The sequence below is a fragment of the Lepidochelys olivacea genome (genome assembly GCF_965140295.1).
Source record: "Lepidochelys olivacea isolate rLepOli2 genome assembly, chromosome: 10".
Classification (NCBI taxonomy): Eukaryota; Metazoa; Chordata; order Testudines; family Cheloniidae; genus Lepidochelys; species Lepidochelys olivacea.
In genome coordinates this window covers 12,376,928-12,389,103 of record NC_140420.1, presented here as the reverse complement: position 1 = coordinate 12,389,103, position 12,176 = coordinate 12,376,928, and the positions used below count along the sequence as shown (strand labels likewise).

General features: G+C 44.4%; 1 protein-coding gene across 2 annotated transcripts in view; it reads right to left on the bottom strand.

Moving 5' to 3' along the window:
• The window catches only part of MAD1L1 (mitotic arrest deficient 1 like 1), a 562,567-nt gene that overhangs the window by 114,373 nt on the left and 436,018 nt on the right, over positions 1-12,176 (bottom strand). For both annotated transcript variants that reach the window (XM_084642266.1, XM_084642267.1), the window contains exon 17: positions 11,097-11,287. In XM_084642266.1, coding sequence (XP_084498392.1) covers positions 11,097-11,287 — 191 coding nt within the window. The remainder of the gene's footprint in view (positions 1-11,096; positions 11,288-12,176) is intronic.

Sequence of the window (12,176 nt, the reverse complement as noted above, 5' to 3'; positions counted from 1 at the left end):
GGGGCTGGCATCGCCTCTCGTCCCCTGCATGTTCCTCCTCACCCAACTTTTTTGATAAAAGTGGGCATTTGTCCCGTTTGCTGTTGCAAACGCGACAAATGCCCACTTTTGGTGAAAAAAAAGCAGAATACAGCTTAAAATAGGGACTGTCCCAGCCAAAACAGGATGTATGGTCACTCTATACCGACCACCCCACTCAAGCACAATATTGAATAGATACAGACACTATTCTCTGCTGAGACAGCCAGCCAAGGTACCAGGTAGATACAATTATGGTGGTGGCTTGCATGTGGTGAACTAGACTGTGACCACATTTTCATACAGGAATAAAGGTTGTTTGGCAAGAAAAGAGTTTTATTTTGACTAAGAGCACTCATCAGGACAGACTTTGCTTCTTTCAGACTTATACTTGACATGAAGGCAGCTCAGCTCATGGGACTCCCTGGCCTGGCCTGCAGTCTTCGTTGTTGTCACAGGATCACAAAGGGTACGTCTCACTTGGAGCTCGAGGGTGAGAGTTCCAGCTTGAGGAGACTCACCTCTGACAGAGGTAGCACACTACAAACAGAGTGTAGCTGTGGTGGCATAAGGTGCTAGCCACCCCAAGAGTATGCCTAGCATCTCAGGTGGGTCCATACTCATGGCAGCTATTCCCTCCTGCAGCTCTGGCTGTCGAGGCTACACTCTGTTTTTAGCATGCTAGTTTGATCAGAGCTAGCACTGGTATGTCTCCTCGAGCTGGGGATCACACCCCCAGATCGAAGTGTAGAAGTCTCAAATGCTAAAAGTCTCAAACGCCCCTGCACCAGTGCAGGCCCCCATGCCAGTCCTGGCTGCTCTGATGTGACTTTCTCCCAACACCCATCCATTCAGTGTAACCCTCCACCCTGGTGAACAACAGCCACAGATGCCTGTGATGCTCCCCAGTCAGAATGCTCCCCACCTCTCCCATTGTAGCCCATTTCACTAAATAAGAGACATTTTAATGAGACAAAGGAGATGGGGGGGAGGGGGAGAGGAATCAGACTTGTGCAAAGGACCGGCAAATTGGTAATTAGGTTAATTACTGTTATGCCAGGAGTGGAGGAGACAGATGCTGAACGAGGCAGGGGTCCTTCAGCTGGGCCAGCTGACGTCTGCAGTGCTCACTCGTACAGATAAGGCCAATGGGAGTGTCACGAATTGTGCTTGGATGGCTGCAGTCAAGCTGAGCAGAGAACATACAGGGACAACCTCAAGGCTGCCCAGTTGTTTACTGGTTCCTCTGTTGAGAGAGACAGAGAGAATCCAGCCTGAGGAGAGCATGGAGGGAGGGGATGAGCTCATGTTAACCACTTGGCAGAGCTGCTTGGAGAGGTCTCCAGATGCCCAAGGAAATAAATCCATGATGCATCGACAATCCCATCTGTGAGGTCCTGCCATCATGGCCTGAATAAGCATGGGGCAGGGCACTTGAGAAAGCAGCTCCATGGCTAACAGCAAAGATTACAGAGCAAACACAGAGAGAGAGCACGCTGAGTGACCCCACATTAACAACCTAGTTCTCACATCTCCCTCTGAAAATGGCTTTCAGCTTTTAAAGCCAAAGGCTGTGTAACTGGATCGGTACTTAAACATGACAGCCATTTCCTACATGGAGAGAGAAACCTGAATGTGTCTCCATTCTCCCCTGGATTACACCATAAAGCAAAATGCAGGTCCTTCAGAAAACCTCACTCATCCCCTTCTCTTCTCGGTAGGCACAGACTCGGTCTCTGAGACCTGGAAGAATTCTGTCAACTGACACTGACTACCGGCCTACTGGGGTCTCTCTCTACCCTCTGCCATGGTAAGGAGTGACGGGGAGGGTATTCTTCATGGACTCCCTTACACCAGACACTATACCAGATCGAAAGGTGATGGGGGCTGGTGGTTCCCCACACTGGGCTCCTGAGACCTATGCTGAACATTCTGTTGGTTTCTCCTTTGGATTCTGTATCTCTTGAGGTGATCAGACTAGTTTAAAATGGAAAAAATACACACTTAAAACTCAGTCAGGAGGCAGGGTAATTATTTCAGGAAGAAACACATGCAGTCAGATCGAGATTGGGGCAGGAATTGGAGCACGCAGTGACCGGAGCAAGATGAAGACAGGGACAAGATGTACCAATGTGGAATGGAGGCAGGTGTGGGGGATGAAGCATGGGTTAAATACACTGTTTACTCGTATAACCCAACAGATTGATTGCTATCTCCTGTTTTAGAGCTGTTGATTTCAGAGACCACAAAAATTCCTGACTGACCTTTGCTGCAATTCTAATGCAGCACATTTGGCATTAATGCATCACGCTCACACACAAATGGCGTGTGCCTCCTGGAGCGGAGGAGAAACTAAATCCTCAGAAACCACACAGGGAAATTGAAAAACAAAATATAAAAATAAAATAACATGTAATTAACAAGAATGAGGAGTTAATAGAGGCCTGCAATCTCTAATCAATCTCTCTCTGCCTGTCCTGCTCCACCGATGAGCACCACTGCTATTTTTGATTGTGTGTGCAAGAGTGCGAGACGGCTGTTGGAAGAACAGCACTCTATCAAAACTGTGACTTCTTTTCACTCTTGAGACTCACCCAGGAGAGAGGAGGAGGGGAAAGAGAGAGAGAGAGACAGACAAAAAGAAAGGAACAGCTGGGGACATGCTACTGAAGGACACTCACTATTGGTGAGTTCAAAGTGGAGGTAATTGATCTTGCAAGCATACTAAGCACATGTACACAGCCCCAGGGCTTCCACACCACTGACAGCTCACGTCACCCACATCCACATATAACGAGCAAGCACAACACTCAGACAGGAAGGACAGATGGGGAATAACAATCCACTTATTACACTGCTCAACTTGAGACATATACAGTAATTATGGAGGGGCCCTAGCTACTCTACAGTTAAGGCTGCATTGAGATTTGTACTTAAAGAAGGATTAAAACTGTCTATTTCACAAATAAATGGTTGCACTTTGTCTCCCACTTTAACCAACTACTTTTTCATAGGCTAGTTGAAATTTCTATTCTAATTTCTAGGTCAAAGATTAAATAACTTTGCCAGAGGAAACATTTAAAAACAAGCCCTTTTCGAAACTACCTCTGAATTCTAATTCTTTTCTGAATCCCTCTGGCTAACCCATGAGAGTCACACAGACTCCACACACATTCTGGTAGCTCAGACATAGGGCAGCTTTTCACGGTATGTAACTTAACCGCAATGTTATTCTTCTTATTCGCTATAACCTCATTTAGTTCCAAAGATGACAATGCTACTACTGCTCACTGAGGGTGCTCAGCCTGCTTCCCTTAGTCCAAAGATTAGCCCTACAGGGGTACCGCACCACCCCTAACTCTGGGAAAACCAAAAAGGCAGGCTAGGCCAGCAGGTGGCATGGAGGGGGTTCAGGGAGAGAAGCTGGGCTGTCATGGGGTGAGTGGGCTGTGAGGGGCAGCAAAGTGACAGGAAGCAGCAACTCTCTTCACCATATCATTTTTAGACATAGAACAATCAATTTAGGTCATTTTCTGAGGTTTTTATGCTGCCCTCTGTTCTGTAACATGGCATATCTACGTAGTATTGCATATAGGATGCATGAGGGTGTGATGTAAAGGTTTTATTAGCACTCTCTGGGAACACACAGCTCACTCACGGCTTCTCCATTCAACACACACACACACACACACCCTGCTATGAATCCTGTCTCCTATCTTACTATTGGTTATTTTAATACTTTTATATTGTTTCATGTTTTGGCTTTGTAACACGTGTCCCCCTGCGAAGGGACTATTTCAATTTGCACGGAATGTTGTACCCTGCGAAGGCAATTGAAACAAAAACAATCAATAAGACTTTATGTGAACTACCTAGGCTATCAACACTGTTCATCCTCCTGATGGAAAGTTTCATCACACGTGGGAAAATCCCTTCATTGTATGCACACCAGAATTCACATACATTTTGAGAGAGGAAAAGGGATGAGGATTTAGCACTAAGCACTACTAGGAAGGGGACTGATCCTGCTTACAGTTGTCAAATCTCTAAATAAATCAACCAGCCTTAAATGCTATAAGCAGTAAGCAAAGGAGGGGAAACTCTGAGAGAAGGGAGTTGGAGGGTCAATGATTACCACAGACAGAACAGAAGTAAACGTCATCAAAACAAGTTTCTGTTAAGCTACCCATAGCTGCTCCCTGTGCCCGGTCGTTAGCAGCACCATAACAGCTACCCTTCAACATTCCACATTTACAATTAGCATCAGCCTGTGTCTGTCCCTACTGACTCTCCTCTTCCATCAAAGAGCCCCCAAAGTGAAGTGACTGTTATTCCTTCCACCCCCTTCACTCTGCTTCAGTAAACAAAAGTAAACCACATGAGAAGCCAGCTTTAGCTCTTCAGATTGCCTTGGAGTTTTGTAGGGCTGCCTGCTTTTTATGCATCTTTAAATCCAGTCCTTTAAATAACAACTTAAACAAGTGTGGTTCAAAGCCTGTCTGAGTGCAGGTGGCTGTTAATTTAGCGCATCACAAAGAAGTTGCTGGTTTTATATTACTCCATGAAACCCACTCCACCTGGACTCGAATAAAGGTTTTATTTGCAGAGAGCAGTGCCAGCCCCATGCTGTCTAGCATTCTTCTCATACGAAGTCACAATGCTTCTGTTTTTATTTTCTCTCTAAAATTTTGGGTAGTCTCCTTTTAAACCCATAAAAGCTCCATCTCGAGGATGCTTCCCAGTGAATCACTATGGGGACTGTGCTCGCTTATGATAAGTTTGGCAGCAAAGAACATCATAACTAAGAGGTGGAACCAGGTAGAGCTCCCCATCCTAGAGGATTAGACTCCGAGGATATGGAAAATGAGGGAGAATGAGACGCTGATAGGCTGATATTTACCTGATCAGGAACGTAACCTCACTGTGATCATGAAAAAAAATTAGAGAGATTTTAACTTGCTTGTCAACCAAATAGGGTCCAAATAATTAATACAAGGATTATTAGGTAATTTGGTCTGGCCTTTTTGAGCAAGCAGAAAACCTGAAACCAGCAAGGTTTCTAAACACTACCAAATTTCACATAGGAATATGGAAATTGTCATACTGGATCAGCCCAGTGGCCCATCTTGCCCAGTACCGAGTCAACAACAGTAGCCAGGGTCAGATGCTTCAGAAGAAGATGCAAGAAAGGTGTAGCAGACAATTTTGGAATAACCTGCCCACAGGGGAAGTTTTGCCTAACCTCCTCCATTAGGGAATGGTTTTATGCCCTGAAGCAAAAGGGTTTATATAACCCTTTTTCTAACCTAATGTAAAGACCGATGTTCTCATTTGGGCTGCATAAATGTCTAATGTCTAACTCTCACTGAGCTTTAACAGTACAGTACTTTGTAGCAGTGGGTTCCAAAAGTTAAATTTACACAGTGTAAGAAAGGATTTCCCTTCATCAGTGTTAAATGGGTTGTCTTTCAGCTTCTTTTGACAGTCCCATGCTCTTATATAATACAAAAAGGGTAAATAAAGGCCCCCGATTTACCTTCTCTGTACGATTCGTTAGTGTGTGCCTCTCATACCACTCTGACTCATCACTTCTCTAAACAATCTGAAAATCTTTTCATTCTCTCTTCATAGCAAGCCTTTTTTTGCCTCTAACAATTTCCACTGCTGTTTTCTCCCTGTTCCCACTGCTTGTTCAGAATCCACCCCGTGAACAGGGTAAACAGCATGATATATATATGTGCTCAACTTAGCTATAGTGATCCACCCTGCAGCTTAATAAAAAGTCAACTAAGCTTACTCTTGGCAGTTTCTCTTGGTCATTTAATATTTGTTTGTTTAGAAATAGGCATCAGACATAACAAATTTGTTATGAAGAAATTGATTAGTGCAGGAAAAATGAAGGCAGTAAGTAAACTAAGTGCAGCCCGTGTAGTTCTTGTTGGACTGCCTGGACTTGAGCTATATTACTTACGCAGAAAGCAAAGAACATGCATTACAAACTAAAGTATCTAATGAACCAGCTACAGTGACAGAATATGAAACTGCCAAGTAACCCAATAATTATAACGTATTACCTTCTGCAAAATCATCTGAAACTAAACTCCTGGAAAGGAGTCTGCACATGACTTTTCATAGCATTTAATTAAAGAGAGAGAGAGAGAGAGAGGGCTGTGAAGTCTGAGATGCTCCAGCCTATGTGCAATCATTGTAACATCCTTCATCTTGATGAGCTCATCTGTTGTGTCTATAGGGATCTCCAATACGCATTGATAAAAAATTCATTGGAATTCAGCGTTCATTTATGGACAGTCTCTTATTCTCATAGCGTGTCATTCTGATTAACACATTCACCGCTGCTCTAACACATACCTCAGCAGCCACTTTCTACATCATGGACTGACTGGAAAGTTACAGCATACTAGCCAGTTTTCAGAGCAACAGCCGTGTTAGTCTGTATTCGCAAAAAGAAAAGGAGGACTTGTGGCACCTTAGAGACTAAACAATTTATTTGAGCATAAGCTTTCGTGAGCTACAGCTCACTTCATCGGATGCCAACTAGCCAGTGTGGCCAACCACAACTGAGGAAAATTCTGCCTGGAAATACCCCACACTTCATTCTGCTATGAAGGGGTTACATCCATTACAGTAGCTACTCTTGCATAGCTGACTCTTCAAGTTTCAATGAAAATTAAATGCCACCAGCTGTATTACTGAAACGTGCCCTAAAGTTTACAGACAAGCTGCAGAAGCTTGTAAAGTGTGAAGGGACTTGTTTGGTCCTAATTATATAGAACCTGCTCCATAAATTGCCTGAGTGAAATAAATACAAACAGTGTTTCCTGCTTTGTGACCTCTCCAGCTTAATGTAATGCACACAAACACCCACAGTCATTACAGCTCAGAGATTCTACAGCACAAACATACAACCCCACTGAGAAGCCATAATCAGGATCCAAGCCTTATTGTATACCTGGGCATCAGCAGTCTGTACTCACCCAGGAAAGAATTTGATGTATATATTTTGCTCTTAATCTGAACAATAGATTTTGGGGATGCAACTGGTTAAGACATGAGAAACATTCCGAGATTTTGTTGTGGGGCATCTGTTGTCAAAGGAATTTCAAATCTGCTCTTCTTATACAAAGGCAACCCATTCCTCACCTTTGGGACATGAGGTATGACATGCAAGGGAAGCCTATAAATCAATCAGCAGTTCTGGGAGACTGTTCTTGAGAGGTGTCTCCTGAAAATGCTGGAGCTCTAAACTTCTCCTGCTATGTCTGGTGACATCCAATTTAGTTCCACGGAAACTCTTGGGAACGAAGCCGTAAGTGAAGAAAGTAAAGCAAGATCAGTATTTAGCTATAAGAGTCTCTGCTCACTTAGTATTTTCCAACAACTGGCCAGTTTATTGTGGTATGGCATGAAGAAGAATTTGGAGGTAAATGAATGAGAGCACTGGGTAGCTATAATCAAGGTGGGCAATATGCAATCTTCCCACACACAGCTTTGCTAATGCACTCAGCTCTGACCTACCTGTAACATCTCTGCTAGTAAGCCATTGCCCTCTTTACAGAAAACACTGTTAGTTGTACCAAGTTATATGGTGCTAGGTATAATGTGGACAAAAGACCATTAGGAGCTGGGATGAACCATGTTCATTTAACTTATGACAAGGCATGTTTGAACATAGGATTCCAGAGATGCTAAGGTTATCACATTAATTCATTGTTCCGTCTTAGCTGCCAACTGTTTCTGGAAGGGGTGAAGGTGTCCTCAGGGATCTGATGCATGTGAAGTGCCTTCCAGCCAAGGAAGGTGGGACATGGCTGCTCCTTGGTTGTCCAAGGATAGTTTCTACAAAGTGATACAAAATGCGTCTTCCAAGAGGCAGAGTGTTCTCCTTCTGCAGCTTCTCTTCCCCAGCTGGTCCAGGAGGCCCAGGACAAAATCAGAAGCTGTGAAGCCAAGCATCTTACTGTTGCTAGGCCTTATCCTAGTTCCTACCCAGGTTCCTCATTTGTGTCTTCATTTTCACTGTTAATGCCTTGTGACTGGTGGGTTTTGTTTTGGGGCTCCAATGTATAGTGACAGGAAAATATTAATCTCATTACCTAACAAAATAAGACTTGGGCCCTGCACACACTGGCCTTAAGTCTGCTGAAGTTGAACCCTTGCAACTTTTGCTTGCACCTCCTCCCTTGTTCAATTTCGCCAGCATCCTCTTTCTTCCTGTAAACAAGACACATGCCCTCATGGGACCAACTGGAAGCAGATATGATTTTAAGTGCTAATTGTCGTGGCCATGGGGTGAGGGGAAGTGCTCTTCCGTAAAACTCTGTGACCTCCTGGGTCTGGCGTGCGTTAGTGCTGTATACTTTCTATAAAGGCAGAAAGTGCTCCCGCCTGCATTGTAAACTTAGGCTGTTGACACTTGCTGCGATGGGCAAAGTGCTATCACCAGCATTAACAGTGAGACACGAGGGGAGACGGGGGCTGCTTTCCATGATTTGTTTTTAATTATGTCACTTCATGATTTAGAACCGAATGACAAAAAATAAGAGTAAGTCTTACGTATCATGATAGGAGGAGCATGAAGATTAGGATGCAGACGTTTTACTGTACGTGGAAATAAAACCCATGGTACTAAACCAGTGGAAGGGTGTAACTAAATTGATGCTTCAGATGACACAGCTCAGTTATCTAATATAGCGACCCAAGACTGCTGCCTATGAGATAACAGTCTCTTACGGAAGACAGTATCCAAAGCTTAGCCATACAGCCAGACCACTGTGGCACTTCCCAGCACAGGACATCAGAATGTTGTATTACTTATTTGTGCTATAGACGTCATGGCACTTCCCAAAAACAAAGATGGGTCCCTGCCCTAGAGATTTCAATGTAAGACAACACAAGAAGAGGAGATGACAACACAGGGGCAGGCAGGAGGATGAAAAGCATAAAAAGGCCATGCCTTTGCATGGCAGAGTCCTGCATGCACCTCATGAGTTATATCGCTTTGAGTTTTCCTAAAATAAACGTATCTAGGCTTGCAAACGAGTGGCCTCCTTCCAGGTGCCGTCTCGGGGCAGCCCTGCAAGTGGACCCTCTGCTCAGTTTCCCTCTTGGGTAACCCAATGGACTCCACTTCAGACGCTTACTTAAAAAAATACTCCTACGGGGGCCAGTTTATTACAACAACCTTGTACAAAGAGTCTATGACAAAAGTCCCAAACCATAGTCCATATCACCCGTGTACATATAGTCCTTGTTCTCACCATGGCCTAGTGTCTTCTGTCATGGTTAGGCTCCTTATACATTCTCTTCCGTCACTCTGCCAGGACAGCAATCACCTCAGATCTTCTTTCTGGGGTGCAATTCCACTCTTCCCAATAGGAATGCCCAGTCTCTGTGCTAGGAGAATCCTTGCCAGGGGAGCATCACTCCCTCCCCCATGGCCCTCTTACTGGTCCTTGGGTGCAGCTCTTCAGCAAGAAGGTGGCTATGGGTGAGCCCCTCTCCTGCTATCCCTTCCTTCAGTCCCCTGTGTTGCTTGGTTCTGGCTCTCCAGCTTGGAACCAGCAGGCATCTCCCCCTGCTGATCCTCCTGCCTTCAGCCTTCTCCAGCTCTGTGGCTTGGAGGCCGTAGCCAGTAGACCCCTCTTGCCACTCTCCTGCCTTCAGCCTTCTCCCAGGAACCACATTCTGTCTCTTGCAGCTCTCATCTCCTGCCCCGCTCCTGTCTGACTTCTGACTGACCTTTTATAGCCCTCAGGTGCTGTCTCACCCTCTTAACTGGCACAACTGGGAGCATGTGGACTGGACCAGGAGAACTGAGCCCAGTTTCATTTAATGAGCCAGCTACGCTGTTACAAGGCTACAGTTTATAAGACTCCTTAAAGAAGTGACTTTTAGGAGAAAAGGATGCGATGAAGGTGTGGTGTGGTAGAAGACCACATCATAAACAATTTCCATTGGACAGCACTACAAAATAACCGTCTATTAACCTAGAATGTATAAACAGCCCTCAGTGCCTATGTCTATTCCCCACCACTCCCTTCTTGCCAGAAAACTGCTCAGCCAGTTCAAACCAGCTAATTAAAAAATCATCTGTACTCCAGCAGTTCATAAAGATTTGCAAAAGGGGAACAACGTATACAGAAACTTACTTCTGTAGCTGGCTTTGGCAGTTGGTTTTACATTCCAACTAATCTTGGGTAAATAAATGACACCTAAACGTCTTGTTGATTTCTGAACTAACAACTCTCTCACTCATCTTCTGTAACTAAGATTTTCTTTTGTTGAGCTCTGACACATTCAATGCTTTAGTAATTCCACATTGTCAGAACGTCCCTCGAGCACTGGATACTGCAAATAAACCCAGGAGAAAGCTCCACTTGAAACAATAGCCTGAAATGTTGGAGCAGACGAATGGATGAGGCCCTGTCCAGGGTAACAGGATCATAGAATTGTAGGGCTGGAAGAGATGTTCAGAGGTCATTTACTCCTCTCCTCACACTGAGGCAAGATCAAGCATAAAGAGTAGCCTGCTAAACACACATCCTTCTGGCCAGGTTAGAGGATATGAAGATGTTGCACGTCTCTCTGACGGTAGAAAATGGTGAGTTCTGAGGCTAGGTTCCTGGACCATCATGCGTAGATATATTCTCCTTTCCTCTAAACCGTTGTAACTCCACTGACTTTGATTGAGGGCTAGTCTACATTGAAAACATACATCGGCATAGCTACATCTCTCAAAATCCATTCCCCCTCCCTGCTGAGCGACCTAGCTTTGCTATAGCATTTTAAGTGCAGACATAGCCTAAATTACTCCCGATTTACTCTGCTGTAAGTGAGAGGAAAAATTAGACCCAAAGTCTTCTCACAGAATTATTTAAAAGGAGGAAGCATCTCCACTCTCATTCTATTCAAATATAGAAGGCAGTCAAAGAGGAACAACTGTCATGTAACAGGAGCTATTAACTTGACATTTCTCAGCAATTAGAATGGAGAGACCATTCTGGCATGCTGATCACGATTACCCCAGAGTCAGGTGGGGTGGGGGAATCCAGGCCTACCTTAAAGAGCAAGCAGTCCCCTTGGTGCTCAGCATAAATGGAGGTGAGCCGGTACTGGTTCTCAGTAGTAATGTCAATCTGGTATCCTGTCAGTGTGTAGCACACCTTGCGAAACTCCTGGATCTTGGTCTGGAAAACCTCTTTCAGCCGTTGGTTTTTCAGTTCTGCACTCTCCACTTGCTTCTTCAGCTCTAGGAAAGGGAGGAGAGGAAAAAATGGGTATCTTGGTATAAGTTACATTGCCACAAAATGGATCTTACATTGTAATTAGGGTGTTAGCCAAGCCAAGTGAGATGAAAGGAACAAGCAAGCAAGGTATGAGAAGTCAGGAGCTGAGAGGCCCTCTCCCAGCTCAGGAAGGATGATATGGGGCTGAGCTATGTACTTTAGGGTCATTAGAAAAAGTTAAACTGGGATCTGAGAGACAGACAGTTTTTTGTGGGGGTGGGCACTGGGAGTTCTTTGCTTGGTTTACCTTTTAGCAATGATCTACAAAAATTCAAAGATATACTCTCCCCTCCTCTGTTCTTGTTTCCTTTACAGATCCCAAGACAACGGTTTATGTTTCTAAGAGGCAGGGCAGTAGAAAAGCTGTTATTCTTTAGTCAGTTGCAGATACAACCGTACAGAAATGTGTCTGGTGGAAGCCAGTACACCTGACTTGACTGTACGTGCTTTGATCTCAAATTGTCAAACTGTCTAGCAATCCCTTAAGATTTGTGGAAGGGGGTTTTATTGTTACAAAATGTCTGATGAACACCATTGTCTCTTCCAGTTAGCTGCCTTAACTGGACTAGTCTCTGGAAAAGAGGCTCGTAGGGGCTGTCTGCCATTCACCCATGTATTTTAATACTCCAAAGGGAGCTGCCAGCGCTGTAAATCCTTCAAGAGCGTATATATCAGTTACCAAGAATCTTTCACCAAAGGTGCCTTCTGAGTAACTAAACCTCGATTTATCCCCCATTAATTGCAGAAATTGGCTTTACTTAAATATACACTGGAGACGCTTCCCAAGTCAGCCTGGTGTATCAACACTGCAGTCCAGAGTTAAGAAAATGCTCATGCTTTTTAACAATAAAC